Source organism: Lepidochelys kempii, chromosome 9 (assembly GCF_965140265.1).
Source record: "Lepidochelys kempii isolate rLepKem1 chromosome 9, rLepKem1.hap2, whole genome shotgun sequence".
Lineage (NCBI taxonomy): Eukaryota > Metazoa > Chordata > Testudines > Cheloniidae > Lepidochelys > Lepidochelys kempii.
Window position 1 is genome coordinate 81,446,851 of NC_133264.1, and position 20,176 is coordinate 81,467,026.

At 38.7% G+C, this 20,176-nt stretch overlaps 1 protein-coding gene across 1 annotated transcript in view; it reads left to right on the plus strand.

Annotated features, from left to right (window-relative positions):
* Window positions 1-3,458: 3,458 nt before the first annotated feature.
* CHIC1 (cysteine rich hydrophobic domain 1) overlaps window positions 3,459-20,176 on the plus strand; it is a 29,810-nt gene continuing 13,092 nt past the window's right edge. Inside the window, exons 1-2 of the mRNA XM_073361078.1 lie at window positions 3,459-3,653; window positions 12,585-12,639. Of these exons, the coding sequence (XP_073217179.1) occupies window positions 3,493-3,653; window positions 12,585-12,639 (216 nt within the window). The 5' untranslated portion in view covers window positions 3,459-3,492. The remainder of the gene's footprint in view (window positions 3,654-12,584; window positions 12,640-20,176) is intronic.

Sequence of the window (20,176 nt, forward strand, 5' to 3'; positions counted from 1 at the left end):
ACAAGTTTTCACACGGGTTATTACAGACCTGTACTGCAAAGGTAATAGCAGCTAGCTACTTTTCCCATGAAGCCACAATTCTTGACCAGTCACACTTGTTGCACACTCCTTTCAACACTTGTACCTGCAACTGAATGCTAATTAGACATCTTCTAAACATCTGTCGTGTGCATTAGTATGAAGAGTGCTGGCTGTTGCTCTGACACTTAGTTTTATTAGAGACACAAGTTGGGTGAGGCAATATCTTTTATTGAACCAAACTCACTAATTTAATTAATTAATATTCTGCAGGTATTGAGGCTGGAAATTGCTAGTACATAACATAAGTGCTCTGGTTCTAAACTGTTCCACTGATTGACTTGAAACAACTCCAAGACGGAATTATTCTGCTGCTCAGCAATAGCTCACACACAAACTTGGATCTCAGAATCTGCTTTTTTTCTTCCTGAGAGTCATGTTGGCCAAGAGGAGAGCAGGATTTTGCCCCCTGCAGTTGTATTTTAAATAACACCAGGAAGCCTATAGCTTCAAGGACAGTCCACCAGAACTGCCAGAGCTGAGGAAAGTCTAACATAAAGGATAACACTTACAGTATTGTTGCATTACACCTATCTAGGCCATGTACTGCATTATAAAAATTTTCTGTGCTATGACTAATAGATGGTCATATCTTTTCGGTCAGTTAACACCACCGAAATTAGCCACCAGGTATTTATCTTACCCCATTGTAATATAACACTAGGATTGGGAGGGTTAGATTTTTATTAGTAAATTAATAAAGGTTGATTTCACAATACACATACAAACCAACAAAAATATTTCCATCAATACTAATTGAAGTTTACAGATAAGTAAAGTAAGCAAAATGCTGCTTGACAAATGACATATAATGTTAACGATCCATTATTTGCACATGACAAGAGGAAAGCTTACCCAGGTGTCTAACTTATCAAACAATCCATAACATGAGCTTTGATTTCTTTTAAAAATCTATGATTATAGAACACTTTCTTCCTAGGTTATGAAGAAAATTTTCCAAATGTGAATCATTACAGAGCTGTCTTCCCAAGTCTGCAAGCAGACTGCTCTGTATCTCCACTGCTGACAGTTTGGTCAAGCAGCAGAAACTGACAAGACTCTAGCCAGTATCACCTTGCTACTCAGAACCCTGTGGGTAGCTAGCAGTGAAACAATCCAGAAGCATGCTGGTTCCACCTTGCTGCGACTTTGGAAAACCATGAAGAGTAGCAAAGGCAGGTAATGGAACTATTCACCATGGAGAACACCCCCAAACACAAACAAAAGGAAGCTCGGGGTGCAGACCCATTCCCCCTCTTCCCAGAAATGGAGGTGAAAGAAGTGGAAAGTGAGCTACTTCCTTCTAGCACCTTCAAACATGACTTTTGTTAACCAGGCAAAGATGGTGATTGAAGACAGCACTCTGGTAGGAATCTAAGGGCTTGTCTACACTACCACGCAGGGTCGATCTAAGGTATGCAACTTCAGCTGCATGAATAACGTAGCTGAAGTCAACGTACTTAGATCTACTTACTGCAGTGTCTTCACTGTGGTAAGTAGACAGCTGACGCTCTCCCATCAACTCCGCTTGCGCTCCTCGTTCATGGAGTACCGGAGTTGACAGAAGAGCGCTCGGCGGTTGATTTATCATGTCTATACTATATCACTGCCCGCCGATCTGGCAGGTAGTGTAGACAAGCCCTAATATGCCCCTTTCCTGCACCTGGAGCAAAAGTGGGACTTCACCATGGCATCACTTTTGGATCTCCCTGGCAAGGGTTCCCTTTTTAATCTTTTTTATTGCCTCTGATTAATAGTAAATGTCCAGTAAACTCTTTGGCATTAGTGGCTTAGTGAACTGCATGCTGCAATTCATTTGGCTGTCTAATATAGACCCGCTGGGGTGTTGAGAATGTTAATTGTAAGGCACCTTCAGAATGCTGTATGCCAAGTATTGTATGTCATACTCCACAGTGTTGTTATGGTTTGGGACTTTGGCTAAATAGTACTCAGAGTAGTGGAAATGTTAACAAATCAGTGGTCCTCCTCGCAGGAGCTATTTCACCTATGGCTACTCTCTACTTTTGCTACTCCTGGACTCTTTCCTATGGGGCTTTATTTCCTTGTCAGCCCTCCTGTCCCCTGAAAATATTGCTACTCCCTTCCCCTTTGCTCACGCTCCAAGCTACTCCAATAGATTCTCTGTTTCCCCAGTGCTGCTCCAAACTTCAGTTTCTATCCCTTGGATAACCACATAGCCTCCAGCCCATGAACAATTACCACTATTTCCCCTTCCCATCCTACTCACATTGGCTATCTAGCCAGTTTTTTGTCTAAAACTCTTCAGTCCGGATGAACAAAAGCAGTGGTGGACAGTACAGATGCTGTGGGCCAAGAATGCAAGCTCTCTCTAATTAAATGGCAAGTCACTGGCAGAAAAAGGTAGGAGTAAAAGATAAATCACCAAAAACCGCAATGCTGACAAACCAGAGGATAATAGCAGAGAATGCCACTGGATCCTTGGCACGGAGGTGCCAGTTATCTGTTCAAAGTTAATATTATTCATCCAGGACCTTAAGAAATAGTGCATTGACTCATGATTGCTATGCTTTCGTGCTGTAGAAAGTCCTTGAGGTGACATGCACTGAAATGCTTACAAAAACATGCAGGAACACAGGCAGTGTGACCTAATGAACCAGAACTCAGTTGACCTGGGTTTCATTTCTAGCTCTACTACCAGCCAGCTGGAGCTGGGTGACCGCGGGCAAGTCATTTCGCCTCTCCGTGCCTCAGTTTCCCCCCCCCCCCCCGCCTCTTAAAACAGGGCTGCTGATAACGGTCTCCTTTGTAAAGCCTACACGAGCGCTAGCTGTCACTGGTACGGCAAGGGGCACACACACCTGGCAGGGCAGGAGGAGTTTCTAAGCGCCGGTGGCACTTCCTTGCCCAAGGAGCTGCCGCTGCTGGATGCTGCCAGCCCCGGGCAGCCGCTCAGAACCGCGGGGTGCCGCGCTGCGCCGCTGCCCCAGGGCACGGGGCTCCCCGCCAGAGGCCCGGAGGGCTCGCTGCTTTCTGAAGCAGCGGGCGCGGGCGACGGCTGAGCCCGCCTGGCAGCGGCCGGGGCTCTCGCGGGGCTGCTGTGCGCCCGCCCGCCCGCCCGCCCGAGGGAGCCGGGATCTCACACCCCACAGCCGCCCTCACCTTGGCCACGGCGGGCAGCCCCCTCCCCTTCACACACAGGCGGCGGGACCTTGGCTGCCATGACCTGACAGGGCCCTGGGCGGCGGCGGCTGCCCCCACCCTGCTTTGCTGAGAAACGGGGGAGATGGAGGGACTCAGGACTGGGACCCAGCCGATCCGGACGCGCATGCGCCCGCCACGGCTTCCCTATCACCCTCCACGAGAGGCTCGAGCCCCGCCCCCCCTCGGGTCAGTGCGCACGCGCACTGGGCGTTTCGGTGGGGGCGGGGGGAGATGAGCGTACTGCTCCCCAATATGGCAGACTTCGACACTATCTATGAGCTGGAGGAGGAGGAGGAGGAGGAGTCCGAGCCGGTGGTGAGGAGCCAGGAGCTGCCCCGGCCCCGAGACGCGCCAGACCCTGTGGCGGTACGGGGCGCCGGGCACATCACCGTGTAAGGCGTAGGGGCTTATGGGGGCGGGGGCGAGTGAGGGGCGGGGGGCAGGTGGAGGGGGGCCTGAGGGAGCGTGGGCAGGAACCCCCCGCGACGGGGGGAGGGGAGCTGCACCGCTCAGAGTCCTGGCTGGCTGCCTTGCCGGGCCGTCGGATCGGTGCTGGTGAGGATGCTGCCGCTGCCGCTGTGGGTGGAGGTGATCAGGAAGAGTTCTTGGCTTCAGGCTGCTCTGTCAACAGTACCACGAATAATGCCACAAAAGTAGCTCCCTGCCTAAGGGCTTTGTGACTATGGCCTGGCTGCCTTACATCTTTATTTCTTTTTTGTATGCTTTGCCTTAGGCTGGGAAATATCCTATTTTCCAGCAACTCGGGCCAACCAAAAACCCCTGTCTGGACACGTGAAATTCACTTATCTATTGTCTGCAGAAAAAATAGCTAACAAGCACTTAATACCTTAGTTTCATTGCTCGAGATGGAAAATATTTCCTGCCTGGGTTAACTTTTAAAGACTACAAGACAACAGAATCAATGGATGATTTAAGTGTCTAGCCCCACAATTTTACTATATTCCTTCTTGGGCTCAACTCAGCCATTGGGTCCCCACACTGTACTGCAGAGAGGGGACATATGGCTATGTTGTATTGTACATTTTAAAAATTTGAGTTACTGAGTTTGATTTTTACTATTTTTAGCATGGGCAGTTCAGAAGTTTTATAATTAGAAGATCTGAAGCAAAATTAAATAAATCCAGGAATTTTGCCAGTATTTTATAGTATCATAATACATAGAATGATCAAGCAGCATAACCCACTGTTATGTCAACTGTTTAAAAATAGGCCACTTCTTGCCAGTGAAGAAATTGAACATAAGGCTGTGTACAAATTATAATTTATTTTACACACTAATTGGGATGGGGAATTATTAGTATTTCACATTTGTGTATTGTAGAACTTCATAAACCATGTTTCATTTTGTGCTTGCGTTCGAACTGTTAAAAGACAATGTATTTCTCTCTGTGGTGTGATCTAATGGTTTGAATCAAAGGCATGGGAAATAAGAGGATCTTGCATCCTGATAGAACCAAAACTAGATTTGATACCAGGGCTTCGGAGCAGAGTCTGCGGAGCAGCAGAGCTGCAGGTTTTTGCCTGGAGCTGGATCAAAGACAGAGCACAGCTCCAAAGCCCTGTTTGATACTGTGTCTATCTGTAAATCCCCAAATCTGGTTTGGTTTGAGCTAATATTTATGTACAGGTTGTCCCATGGCACCACAGAATTTCTGCTTGTGCTGATGGAGATCCCCTCTATGATGACATTCTCCAAGGCATTCTTTTATTTATATTTTTGTGGTGTACTGGGAGCTTTCAAAACACAAAAATACAAAGTTCCTGCCCCAAATAGCATACAGCCTAAAAAGGACAAAGGGTGGCGATAAAAGGGATGTAACACAGCAGCAAAGTGATTGGAATGGTAGGCACATGTCTTACTAATTATGCAGTTAGTATTTAAAGCATGTTTTAGATAAAAATTAGCCTCAATCACACATTTGTTTACTTCTCCCACAACTGTCTTTGTGCTCTCTTCCCTAATGCCTGTATTGCATCAGTGCCTTCACTGATCCTTAGATCTGCTTCTCATTCAGTTCCCTTCTCACAACCCAGCTCTAGTGTGATACCTACAAGAAATCTGCCAACTAGTGATGTCTAAATCAGGGGTAAAAGAAAGCAATATGTTAAATGATTCATTATTATCAAGTTGTGTATTTGGCCTATATAACTGCATGATCTTATTATTGGTATTCTCATCCTCCCTCCGAACCTCTTTGAATAAGAAAGGTATGACAAATAGAAGTGCTGGTATAGTGGTCTTTATTTCCTAGTCCCAGTCATGTGATACAGGTCACTCTTACATCTTAAGTCACCTCAAACTAATACAACCGGTTAATAAGCACAGTCAATTAATAAAACTCAAATAGCCTCTAGAAGGTCAGAGTAGGTGATGCTGACCCCCTGGCAAATGAGAACTATTGTGCCTCTTAATGGACTCTGTCAGTACATGCCATCTCTGAACTTTAGTCACTTTGTGATCTTAAAGCCACTTCTTCTGTTGGAAACAATACCTTTCAGAAGTGGCCTGTTGGATAGGTCACCAGGAGGCTTGTTTGTCTCTTGAAGATGCCTAGAGTGCTCCTAATAGAATTCCTGTTCTGACAGAAGTAATACAAGCTCACCTAGTCAGTAAAAAATCGTAGGAAGACACAGAGACTCATTCTACTCCTTGGGTTTTATTTTGATGTCTTCTGTTCTTCCTTTAGAACTGCCCCTCATGGATGGTTATTATGTATGATCCTGGTACTACTTATATAACGTATCTTGACGGGTTGCCAGCCACTTTGGAATCTTGGCATTATCTACCACTTGCAATGGGCAGAAGATAATTGTTCTTATTCCCATTTAACCTTCAGGTCCAGTTTCCCTGAATGTAATTACTTCAGGGTTAATAGGCTCAAGAAACTTGTTAAATATTGGGCATAAAACTTTAGCACCATGGTGATCCTAGTGAAGCACTTTAAGGTGGCCTGCAATATGCTACAATACTAAATATGGATCTCCGGATTCCACCAAGGCCTTTTTTTATCAAGTTTTTTTGCTATTTGTACTGATTCTTCTGCTAACCTTTTGCCTGTGCATTTTAAGGGCTAGATAGACATCATGTTCTTCAACTGATATTATAGTGGGTGCTAGTTGCAACCTGTATGTTTAGGTTGCCTAACACTTTCAGTTTTAAAAGATAGGAAATGCCTATGCTACCTTAATTCTGCCCCTTTTGCATATGCATTATGGTATGATCTTCAATGGCATTGTATACTAGTTTTTCCACAAGACCCCTGAATATAGTGTACAGGATGGATGGTGATCAGGGAATGGGGCAGCTGTTCGGTATCTTTTTATCCTCAGCATTCAATGTGTGATCTTTGCCTTGTTTACTGCATACCATTGAAACCCTATACCAAATACAAAATTAACTATTCCCTCGTGGCCTTTACTGGACCACTCATCGCTGCAGAATCTATCTCCACATCTGTCAGCAAGATTCATAGAATTCTCCCCATTTTACAGATGGTGAAAACTTATCTGAGGCCACACATTGAATCAGTGGCAGAGGCAGAATTAGAATTCAGGATCTCCTGTCTACCAAATCTATGCTAATACCTTTCTATCAGAGATGCTAAGCATCCACAGCTCCCACTGATTTCAGTAGCAGTTGTGAATGCTCATTAATTTTGCATATCAGACCCCATGTGTGTCAAGTTGCACACCTACAGAACAACACAGAGTTAGTGGCCACCTACTAAAATTTTCATTTAAATGACTTGTAGGACAAATACTTAGTTTCATCTGGCAAAAACTACTTTGCTTCACTTGCTATTTTTAGAGTTGGTAGGGGATAACTATGATCTGTGTCTGCTGTGACTGGAGAAAGCCAATGAGGAAGTGCTAGAGCCACTAATACAGTTGATTACCAGTCTCCTTGCACAGGCCTCTCTTAACTAGTTTATGGTTTGCTCGTTACTCAAGACTCCATCTCTTGAAGCTGACAGCCTCTTCACTTATTGTTGTGTTTCGATTCTTCCTCCTCTGGGATGATCAACTCATTTTGTGAACTTGGACAAGTACTCAGCCTTCTTATGACATATGCCCATCTATACTGAGGCTTAGAAGAATTAGATTTTTTACCGGTAAATATCAGTGAACATCAATTTCACTGTACATACACAAACCAACAAAAAATATTTCCATAATTGAAATTTTGATTATCAGACAGGCAAAATAAGCAAAATGTTGCTTGAGAACTTAAGGATTTGATTTAAGGATATTTACTTTGTATATTTTGACATGTACAACTGTGAAGATTTAAATCCATAAAAATTGAAAAAATGATTACAAATAAACACTATTATCTGTAAAATTATTTAAAAAAATCAAATTCTACCAAGCTTATCTATGTACAGGTTTTTGACGTAGTCCCACACAAGTGACGTAGTCACACACACTCATAAGCAAACTAGGGAAATGTGGTTTAGATGCAATTACTATAAGGTGAGTACACAACTAGTTGAAAGACCATATTCAGAGAGCAGTTATAAAATATCAGTGGTTTTCTGTCAAATTGGGAGGGTGTATCTAGGGGGCCCTGTAGGGTTCAGTCTGGGGTCTGGTATTAGTCAATATTTTCGTTAATGACTTGGACAATGGAGTGGTGAGTCTGCCTGTAAAATTTGTGGATGGCACCAAGCTGGGAGGGGTTGCAGGCATTTTGGAGGATAGGATTAGAATTCAAACTGACCTTGACAAATTAGAGAGTTGGTCTGAAATCAAGAAGAAATTCAATAAAGACAAATGCCAAGTACTTCACTTAGGAAGGAAAAATCAAATTCACAACTATAAAATGGGGAATAACTGGCTAGGTGGTGGTACTGTTGAAAAGCATTTGGGGTTATAGTAGGATCACAAATTGAATATGAGTCAATGTGATGCAATTGCAGAGAAGACTAATATCATTCTGGGGTGTATTAACAGGATTTTTATAATTAAGACACTGGAGGTAATTGTCCCATCTTCTTGTCACTGGTAAGGCCTCAGCTGGAGTCCTGTGTCCAGTTCTGGGTGCCACACTTTAAGGAAGATGGGGACAAATTGGAGAGGGTCCAGAGCACCGCAACAAACTGGATAAAAGGTTTAGAAAACCTGACCTATTGAGGAAAGATTAAAAAAACTGGGCATGTTTAGTCATGTAAAAAGAAGACTAAGGGGAATACTGATAACAGTATTCAAATATGTTCAGGACTGTTATGAAGAGACAGTGATCGGGTTTTCTCTACCTCCACTGAAGGTAGGACAAGAAGTAACGTGCTTAATCTGCAGCAAGGGAGTTTAGGGTAGATATGAGGAAGAACTTTCTAACTATAAGTGTATTTAAGCTCTGGAATAGGCTGCCAAGGGACATTGTGGAAACCCTGTCATTGGAAGTTTTTAAGAACAGGTTGGACAAACATGTGAGGGGATGGTCTAGGTTTATTTGGTCCTGCCTTAGGGCAAGGGGATGGACTGGATGACTTTTTGAGGTCCCTTCCAGCCTGACGTGTCTATGATTCTATGTTATAATTCACACGTATGTCCTAGAAAGCCTGCCTTCTAGTGGTGGACTCAGAGACCGCAAACCACTTAACAAAGAGAGTATTAAGGGGTGACTAGATTACAGTTTGTAAGTATCTAAATGGGAAACAAATATTTAATAATAAACTCTTCAGACTATCAGAGAAAGGTACACAATCCAATGACTGGAAGTTGAAGCTAGTCAAATTCAGACTTGAAATAAGCCATACATTTTTGACACTGAGAGTAATTAACCATTGGAATAATTTGCTAAGGGTCATGATGGATTTTCCATCACTGACAATTTTTAAATCAAGATTGGATGTTTTTCTAAAACTGCTCTAGGAATTTCATTTGGGGAAATTCCATGGCCTCTATTATAGAATAGGTCAGACTAGGTGAACACAGTGGTCTCTTCTGGCCTTGCAATCTGTGGATCTGAATTCAGGGCTCAGAAATTATTGTTGCTAGTAGGCTTGTTGAATGGCTTCCCTGGCTGCTGTGAGTGGGGATTTTGGTTATCTGAGAGCTACGTTTTAGAACATGAAGCATGGTTCTTAGAGGGAACCTCTAGGCACACAGCAGTAAAAGTATGCTAGAACACTGCAAGCAACTGCTGTCTAAACTTACTTGTATTTAGCATAGTTTTCTTCCCAAAGTAGACAAGGTCTCAGACATCTCATCTGTAAAAATGACTAAGAGAATCTGGTTGTAAACAGTTGAGCTTTCTTTGGTGTGTTATACATTAAAATTTTTATTTGAAATTGGGGGGAATGTTTTTGGGACTGATACAGTAGTGGTGATTGAAGGTGTGCTACAATTATGCCTTCAAAGTCCACTCAGTAAAATATATGGTACTCTTCTAGAAAAGCACTTGTCATTCTTACCAAATGTAATTGAAAAGTACTAATCTATTTTTCTCCATTGGTGGGGTTGTTTGTGCTGAAGGAATTTTAAAGGGGCATAAATCAGTGATTATCTCCAGAATTATATCAAGTGCCTCAATTTTCAAAATGGGGTATCTAAATACAATTATATTGTCTTATTTTATTGCTCAGATTTTATAAACTGATTAGATCCCATCATTGCTAATAGTTGGGAAATCTCATAGTAGATGCTCAAGAACAGACTTTTTTTAGTTGCCAATGGTTATGCAATATATTTGTACACCTAATTTTTTTCCTTAAGATTAAATAAAGACTATCTTACTACTCTTGTAGTTTTTGTAGTATTAAATAAGAAGACACACTGAAAATGGATTCTGGCATGTCAAATTACATTTGCCGAAAGTGGAAACATGATAAAGTTTAGTAACCTTTGTGTTTGCCTAAATGCTTAAAGGTAATCCAAAACAAACATGAGTTTAATTTAAGAATTAGCGTTTACAGTGAAGATTAATTGAAATTAACTCTTTATAAATATTAATGAGAAATTTCTGCTTTTGACTTGTAGTACTTCTGCTTTCTGTTACTAGATTTATAATGTTTCTTTAGCACCATGATTCTGAAATTTGTCTTTTACAAACTGTAGTCTTGGGTTTCTATTGCTGTGCATAAGAACTATTAATACACTAAATGAGAAGTGGTACGCTAATGTTTATACTATATAAGAAATAAAAAAGTGCAGATACTTGAGGAAGAAAGACAAAAAGGACAAAAACACTTCTGTAAAAGTTGGACCATTGAGCAGACTTATGGAGTAACCACACGACACTTCAGCTGCTTAACCAGCTGACTTCTAGAATTTAAGTTTGCATTTGAATGTCTTATTGACACCCCTTAAATGAAACTAAATGACCACCTAGTTTTATTTAAGCATAGCATCAGGTGTGCATTTGAGGTGCAACCTCAGGTATACTTTTATGTATATCTAATTTTTTTTATTGCATAGTTTATGCAGGTACTGCTTTTAATAGACTACTAGCACCATGTCTCTGACTATTAAATTAGCTATTGGAATGCTTTATAAGACTTCACTAGTACTGTTCACAAACATTGTAATGAGCTTAGTTATAGAGTTTTTCTGAGACTGCACCAGTTTTCTTTGTTATGCTTCACTTTTTTTTAGAGTTAATTATGCACTAATCTACATTGCTGATTTCATGAGTTGAATCAGTGATACTAAGACCTGAGTGGTTCAGGAGCCAAATTAGTGATCAACATTACCCAAGAGTAATGTGAATTATAAATAATTCTCACAGCCTAACTTAATTGGTTAATAACATAGTAAAAGCATCCTGACTGGTTGTTAACTTAAATTGGTTAATAATTAAATCACACAGTGTTTTAATAATGTACTGCAAAGGGTCACAAGAGACACACTAAAGAGCCACTTGCAGCTCACAGGCCTCACTCTGAGTATCACTGTGTTAAATTGTCAGGTTTGAGTGTCTGTGGTATTATGGTATGCAGAATGGTAGTGGACATGTGTGGTGGTCAGCAATATTGGCATTTGCATAGATGAGTGACGTAACTTTGAGGGGAGAGAACTTGTGATTTATCTTAATCTTTGATTTTGGAGGCTTGTTATGCATATTCTCCCACTCCCCCAAAAAAACTTAGATTGCTACAAGAAATATAACTACAAAATGCATCAAAAGAATATTATGATTAAAAGGAAAGGGTTGGAAGTAACCAGGTAAGATAATTTAGCAGGGTTTGTAGTGAAGCACTAAACTCAGTGCACAGTAAACAGCTTTGTTTCTTCAAGTATAAAAGTTTGTAGCTCAGTGAGGCCATGGGCTACCTGTATATTTCAGTGCCCTGTAGAACTGTGAAGGATAGAGCTTCACAGGAGAAGAACCCAGCAATCATAACAAAGCCACAGGGTGCTTGCTGAGTGGCAGGATTAGCCTCTGAACCTATTTAACTTCTTAGCTTTATACTTGTAAAAAGAAAGCAGCTTACACCTCACCAAGTGACATGTTTAAGCAAGAACCTGGCAATCTACAAGCCAATTTACTTACTAAACTGATTAAAATTTTCAGTTTGTGTAGGATCAGGAGCTACTCCTATCTCCAATTCCCTTGCAGAGCTACTAAGCTCTGCAAGATACCTGGCTCCCTTTAGGTTTCACTGCCTATTGTTGAGCAATGTTTAAACTTTACATGAATACTTTGCTGATAGAAATCCAGCCACTCTTGTTGATGAATGTAAAATTTATTTTGCTTAAAATTCATATTTCTTAAAATCTATGGTATGCATGAGTTTTCATAGGTATTGCATGTGTGAATTTGCTTCAACTTAATATAACTATTCTTAAATATTAGGCTACTGGTTTTGTATAGGGAAGACAAACTAGTTTTTATTATTTATTTATTGCTAGATATATCTGCTATATGTGAATTAGTGACATGAACAGGCACAAACTAATAACTTGTATAAAATGATTAATTGGACCTCTTCAAATTGGAATTGGAGTCTAACATAAATAGTATTTTTTTTTAAGAATCTCAGATTTAAATTTGGATTACTGCTATTTTCTGAGAATTCTTTGTCTGGCTATCTGTTTAAAAATTACTTGCTTCAAGAAGGCGACAAGCTACATTTCTAGTCACAATTTTTTTTCTGTAAAAGCATTTTAGTTGTAAAAACACTTTTTAAATTCATGAAATCTTGCATAATATGTTAATAGTACAAACAAAAATATGGGAAAACATTCTACTCTCATTCTTTTTTTCCTTAAACACCAAATCAAGTGTTGCATAACATATTTTTAAAAGGGAAACAAATAAGTTGGATGGAATATATTTTGTTGTCTCTTTTGTCTTCCAGGTTTGGCTTGAGCAACAAGTTTGACACAGAATTTCCCTCTGTCCTGACAGGAAAAGTAAGTCTGAGTTTGCATTGAAATTTTGAATTCAAAAGACAGTTCATCTAATAGTTTGTGCATTACAAATGTATAGAAGCATTATTCTTGAATTCAAGTAGAATAAGTCTAAGCCAAATCCCTTCCAGGTCAGTACTGACAGGAGGTTGTTACTGTCTGCCACTCTGTCCTACATGAACCAATTTGGCAATCGCTGCCCAGTTCCTAGTGCACATGTCCACATCATAAAAACTACTCACCACAGTTGCAGTCATTGCCAGTCTGAGCAAAGAAGGACCAAGGGGGTCTGACGTCACCTACAGTATCTACACTCCTCTATAGGCAGTCTCTTCAAAACATGACAATGGCACACCCTGGGTTTATGGATCCTGTGCTACCAGTTGTGTGGATTAAATAAAGGACTTCAGTGCCTTTCAGTCTGGTTTCTCTCTCAAGCACTGAATTCACTTTTAACGCTTTTTTGGGATGGGGGTGGGAGGCGGAATTCCATTTCTCCATAGACAGTCTGGTCTCCAGTAAGGCCTGTAAATGAAAAAAAGTTTGATCCTTTTGCTAAGTAGATCTATAGTTATTTGGTCATTTGTAGAGATGATCTTTTGCAGAAGAAAAAGTACAGTCGCCTCACCACGTTTTTGGAGGAAATTCTCCCACTTTTCATAGTATTCTGTATCTCGACTGACAGAGGTTCGCAGAAATCCCCTTTTTAAATTGATAGTCATCTATTAATGAAATGTTATGAGCAGATTCTTGGTTCTTGCTTTAAAACCTTTTCTTGTTCATATATTACCTCTGTTTCAGATTTGTTCTGACTTTATGACTTTTCTCATGTCTTTCATACCTTTTAAATTCAGTTACATTACTCTAACTTTTCCCTTTGTTTCATCCCATACTGTACTATTCCCTTTCAGAATATGGGGACGGAAAGTTCAGCTCTTGTTACTCTCCCTAATGATAAAGCATGTAGCTAAGGTCTGCTACTGACTTTGCACTCACTATTGAGTCATATTAACATTGTACATAAATGCATTTGGATGGCATTGTCTGTCTGGTTCTGACACCTATTTCTCCTCCTGGAACATGATGATTATGAAAATACTGAGTCTCTGTCCTACATATTATTTGACAGCAGTTGAATTAAATGGTGGAAAAGCCGGTTGCCATTTGGATTTTCAAGGTGTCAGAAGGCAACCTGGTAAATCTGGGCCTAATCCAGATTTCACTGAAGTAGGGAAAGGATCTTGTTGACTTCCTTGGGTTTTGAATCAGACCCCGTTTCACTAAAGGGGTTTTTGCCACGTTACATGTTAGTGTATTCTCCTGGGTCTTGAGTTAAACTTTCAGAATAATTCCTTGATGTAAGGCAACAAACTAAACTTGATTTGAAAAGAATGTGAAAATTCAACAGATGTTTCAAATAAGCATATTTTTCTATAAATGAAGCTACAAGTACGGAAAATTTCATGAATAATTGTTAAAGCATAATTCAATATTGAAATTAACAAATGCTAGTTTAAATAAAACTTTAATGGAAACATCAGCATCTCTCTCATTTTCCTCTTAATGGTGTTTTCAGCGTTAACTGGTTTTATGAGCATTCTCCAGGATCAATAGCAAAAGTTTTCATTACAGGTCAACTGACTTTTCTCTTCTTTAGGTTCAGAGGGAAAAAATAGAAGTTGACTGGTTTCTTATATCCTCCTTTCATTCTTACTTGTTGAGGGCTTTCATATGATTTTGTAAATAATACATCATATCTGATCTAACTGGGTGCAGGATACAGTAGAACCTCAGAGTTACGAACACCTCAGGAATGGAGGTTGTTCGTAACTCTGAAATGTTTGTAACTCTGTAAAAAACATTATGGTTCTTCTTTCAAAAGTTTACAACTGAACATTGACTGAATACAACTTTTAAATTTTACTATGCAGAAAAAAATTCTGCTTTTAACCATCTTAATTTAAATGAAACAAGCATAGAAAGTTTCCTCACCTTATCGAAACAAAATTAAACTTTACCTTTATTTTTTTAGTAGTATTTAGTAATTTTTTTTACATTTAACACAGGACTGTCTTGTGTTTTGTTTTTTCCTGCTGCTACCTGATTGTGTACTTCTGGTTCAGGTGTGTGGTTGACTGGTCAGTTCAAAACTGGTGTTTGTAACTCTGAGGTTCTACTGTACATTTTTTGTTTTCAGAAATCAGAATCTGTATTTTTACCTTTTTCCCACACCAATTTGAGGAGCTGTTCTCAATTATAGAAATGTTGAAATAAACAAATAGTCTCCTGTGGGATAAAAAGTAGGGCTGTCAAGTGATTAAAAAAATTAATCGCAATTAATCATGCGAATAATCGCACTGTTAATAATAATACCATTTATTTAAATATTTTGGATGTTTTCTACATTTTCAAATATATTGATTTCAATTAGAATACAGAATACAAAGTGTACGGTGTTCACTTTATATTTATATTTTATTACAAATATTTGCATTGTAAAAAACAAAAGAAATAGTATTTTTCATTCACCTAATACAAGTACTGTAGTGCAATCTCTTTATCATGAAAGTTGAACTTACAAATGTAGAATTATGTACAAAAAATAGCTGCATTCAAAAATAAAATAATGTAAAACTTCAGAACCTAGAAGGTCCATTCAGTCCTACTTTGTGTTCAGCCAATTGCTCAGACAAACAAGTTTGTTTACATTTGCAGAAGATAATGCTGCCCACTTCTTATTTACAATGTCATCTGAAAGTGAGAACGGGCATTCATAAGGCACTGCTATAGCCAGCGTCGCAAGATATTTACGTGCCAGATACAATAAAGATTCATATGTCCCTTCATGCTTCAACCACTTTTCCAGAGGACATGCATCCATGCTGATGACAGGTTCTGCTAGATAATGATCCAAAGCAGTGTGGACCAACACATGTTCATTTTCATCATCTGAGTCAGAGGCCACCAGCAGAAGGTTGATTTTCCTTTTTGGTGGTTCGGGTTTTGTAGTTTCAGCATCAGAGTGTTGCGCTTTTAAGACTTCTGAAAGCATGCTCCATACTTGGTCTCTGTCAGATTTTGAAAGGCACTTCAAACTTGGATCGAGTGCTGTAGCTATCTTTAGAAATTTCACATTGGTATTTTGTCAAATCTACAGTGAAAGTGTTCTTAAAATGAACAACATGTGCTGGGTCATCATTTGAGACTGCTATAACATGAAATATATGGCAGAATGCAGGTAAAACATAACAGGAGACATACAATTCTCCCCAAAGGAGTTCAGTCATAAATTTAATTAATGCATTATTTTTTTAACGAGCGTTGTCAGCATGGAAGCATGTCCTCTGGAATGGTGGTGGGAGCATGAAGAAGCTTCCAAATATTTAGCATATCTGGCATGTAAATACCCTACAATGCCAGCTACAAAACTGCCATGCAAATGCCTGTTCTCACTTTCAGGTAACATTGTAAATAAGAAGCGGATAGCATTATCTCCCGTAAACGTAAACTAACTTATTTCTCTTTGTGATTGTCTGAACAAGAAGTAGGACTGAGTGGACTTGTAGGCTCTAAAGTTTTACATTGTTTTGTTTTTGAATGCAGTTGTGTAACAAAAAAAAATCTACATTTGTAAGTTGCACTTTCACGATAAAGAGATTGCACTATGGTACTTGTATGAGGTGAATTGAAAAATACGATTTCTTTTGTTTTTCATTTTTACAGTGCAAATATTTGTAATAAAAATAAAGGGAGCACTCTACACTTTGTATTCTGTGTTGTAATTGAAATCAATATATTTGAAAATCTAGAAAAACATCCAAAAATATTTAATAAATTTCAATTGGTATTCTAGTGTTTAACAGTACAGTTAATCACGATTAATTTTTTGACTTAATCGTGTGAGTTTACTGCAATTAATCGATAGCCCGAATAAAAAGCAAATAATTTCTCTTGCTAACTGCCAGTTATTATCATCTTTGGTTTTGAAGAAGAATCTTGTGCTCAGGTGAATTACAAGACGCAAACATGCACATGGCAGTTGGCCATTTGTTGATCTATTTTAAAAAAACGAAAACATGTCTGTTTAAATTCAGTATAAATGTATTTTCAGTGGCACCCAAAGTTCACAAGGGTGAATTTTGCAGTCAGTTGTTCCATTTATTTTAAAAATAAATGTAATGTAAAAAGCATCAGAATGATTGTGCTCTGGAAGTCCATGTTATACATAGCATAGTCCCTTCTTTAGTCAACCATTCTATTGTTAAGATTTATAAGAATTCTTTGTTAATAATGCACAATGCAATAAAACAAAGTAGTATTTTATTCAGAACACAGGCATAACAATGTAATAGATCTGTGAGTTCATAATATCCAGTCCAGCAGCTTGGATGCATTAGTTAAGCCATTGGATGTGGGCTGTATTTTCTTTTATAATAAATATTACTGGAGGAAAACCCAAAGATAAATCTGTAAAGTAACAATAAAGGTCTAATTTTTAACAAGATGCTGTCTAGGAACTGTCTCCCAAAAAATATTAACTCTGGAATTATGATACTGGCTCAAGTTGTGACTCGGGGAAATTCGCTTAACCTGTGTAAGCCTCAGTTTCCCCCTCTGTAATACAAGGATAGTAATATTTAAACTTTGAAGTGCTTTTGAGATCTATGGACAAGTGCTATTGAAGTGCTATGTATTCTTATTATTACAACACTAATCTGTTTCTTAACTGAAATATTCCCCCATTGTTTACAGGTACTGGCTATTCATTATAGAGTTCTGGAGTGCTAAGATGTAGAGTAAATAAGAGAACATAAAATAGTAAACTGAAAAGCACACTGAAGCATTGCTCTCTTTTTTGGGGAAATGGGCACATGTGTAGTGGAAGTTATATGGACTCTGAAAACAGATATAAAGGGGGAAAGTTTCAGGTGGGTCAAAAATTGGGCCTACTAATCTAGTCAGCTTCTCATCTTTCAAGATAAACCGATACTAACCTTAACACATCTACCTAGGTAGAACTGGGTCTTCAAACTGTCAATGTTGCATGTTTTTGATTCTTTACAGTTTTTAAGCGTTGAACAAAAGGTAGGATCTAATATCTAAAACACAGATTGTATAACTTCATTATTTTAAATCTAGCTTGATGGGTTTTGGTGGCCAAATTCTAGATGTATATTTTTTTAGATATGTAGGGTCCATTTTAAATAGTTTGTTTAAAATGCTATTTAAACTGAGACTTGTCTGTACTCTTGTATGCAATATAACTTATAGTCCTACAGGTTTAGGAAAGAGGAGATTCCTTCATTATCACAAAGGCTAAACCAAACTGGAAAAGTACTATTCATGATATATGGCACAACAGCACACTGCTCCAGGTGACAAGAAAATGACAGAGCCAGTGAACCTTAAAGAAGAAAGTGGAGCTTCCTGCCCTGATCTTAAAACAATAAGGGGTCCTATACAAAGATTAGTGTGCAATGCAGGGAAGTGTAAGCCATAAAATGTACCCTTAGTATTGTGATCCAACATGACATGTGATGGATAGGGTTTGTGATCACGATGATTGAAGGAGGCAGATCAGACCTGCTGGGCTTTACTTGCTCTCTTCCTCTGTTTGCAGATTCTCTTGCATCCTGTTGTAAAATATTACGATCCCCCCTCTTTTATGTTTTTTTTTTAAAGGCCTAAAAGGAACTAATCTTTCTCTACAATGTGGACCGCACAGCCAGAAGCAGCATACTTATCTTTCTTTCTTTTCAATATCCAGACAGAAACCCTCCAAGCGATTTTTTTTTTCACCCCAAATTATTCAAATGCTGAGTTTAAGCATGCTGTGAATTATGTATTGACAATTAACTAAAATCTTTCCAATACAACACTTTTTTTAAAATTAATCTCTCAAAGCTTCAGAATCAAATGGAGAGAAGCTACAGATTCAATGTAGCAACAAAATGGGTATGGTCCACTTAGAATTTGTGTTCTGGAAGGCATTGTATTGGTAAATTGGCAGAATATTTAAAAAGTTACTGCACATTTGGTATCAAATTCTTTTGTAATCCAATAAAGATGTAGCATTTTACACATCAGGAAATTAATAATGGACTGTATTTTTGATTAAATACATAATAAACACCTACAGTACCTATATGTACAAATGAACATGGTATGAATGCTTATAAAATAGATGGGTTTAAAACTCAGTTTTTATCTGCTGAAAAGCATTTGTTCTTTAATTTGAGACAAAGGTTGCTGAGCTGTAAATTAATTGTAAACTGACATGAACAGAATTATATTATTTCTGTCTACCCCAAGGGGAATCACCTTGGTATAGAGTACCAAAACTTGAGTTTCTAATGGAGAAAAGTATCTCTGATTCACAGACCTATTTATCATTGCTTGATTTCCAAAACTGTGGTAAAAAGACTTCTATGTAACTCCATTGCCTTCAATAAGTTTTTGTGCCAGGTGATGTAACATTATGAGCAAAGCTATGCATGGTGCAAAAGAGAGACTAGAATCCAGTTCTTACTCTTTTAGCAAAGTAGGCTACGCAGTGCTAGCAGGAGCAAAAAGTAGTCATTTATTTTTGTCACTTAAAGTAAACATATATGACTCTGAAAACACAAATGCTTAACTCCTCTTGAATGAAAAGGTGCCATTTGTGTAGAGTCACACTTCTGAACAGAACCATAATTTAAGACACTAATTTCAGTTAATTTCCTTAAAAGTTAGCACTACAAACTCATTAATACGCAACCCCAACATGCCTGGGGAATAAGCATCCAGCATCTGTAACTGCAAAGATTGTATGTTACTGGGCTGTGCAACAGTCTACCAAGGTTTGTTTGTTTTTAGTACAAAATTTGCATTAAGAGAACAGATGAAGTGTTGTTATGGAATTATAACCATTTTTCATAAGTCTCACAAAAGTTAAAGATGGGGAGAAAACCCATTAAATCTTCTACTCCACCCTCCTGCTATTGTAGGATTTTTTTCTTATAGTATATATTATTCTTTTTCCATTTTTTCCTTTTTAAAAAATCCCAAGTCCGGGGGATTCCTGGGGAATCCCACTTCCCTTGGTTGATTATTTTGTGTGCCATGTTCCTTAATTTTAAAATTAACATAAACCCATCCACAAATAGCTGTGATGATAAACAAATTTCCTTTATTCCAGTGAAAGATCTGGTGCAAAAAAGTGTTTTAAATTTTGATATTTCAGTTGTCAACTATCAATTGGAATTGTTCCATTTGTGCTCATGAAAATAATAAATTGAATAATTTGTTGTTTTTTAAATTGTGAAGTATACACTGTATTTGAACTAGCCCATTTGTCAGAGAATGCAAGCTTGTTTCCTTAGCCCCCCCAAAAAAATACGCTTCTAAAATCTTCACTTCATAGTTATTCATTCATGCTACCAAAAAGTACCATCCTGATTGATGTTTTTTTGTTAACTGGCAGCAAGCCTGGCTTATGTGCAAACCCAAATCACCACTGATTTCAATGATCGGTGATCCAAATGCTCAGGAAACAGCTGTT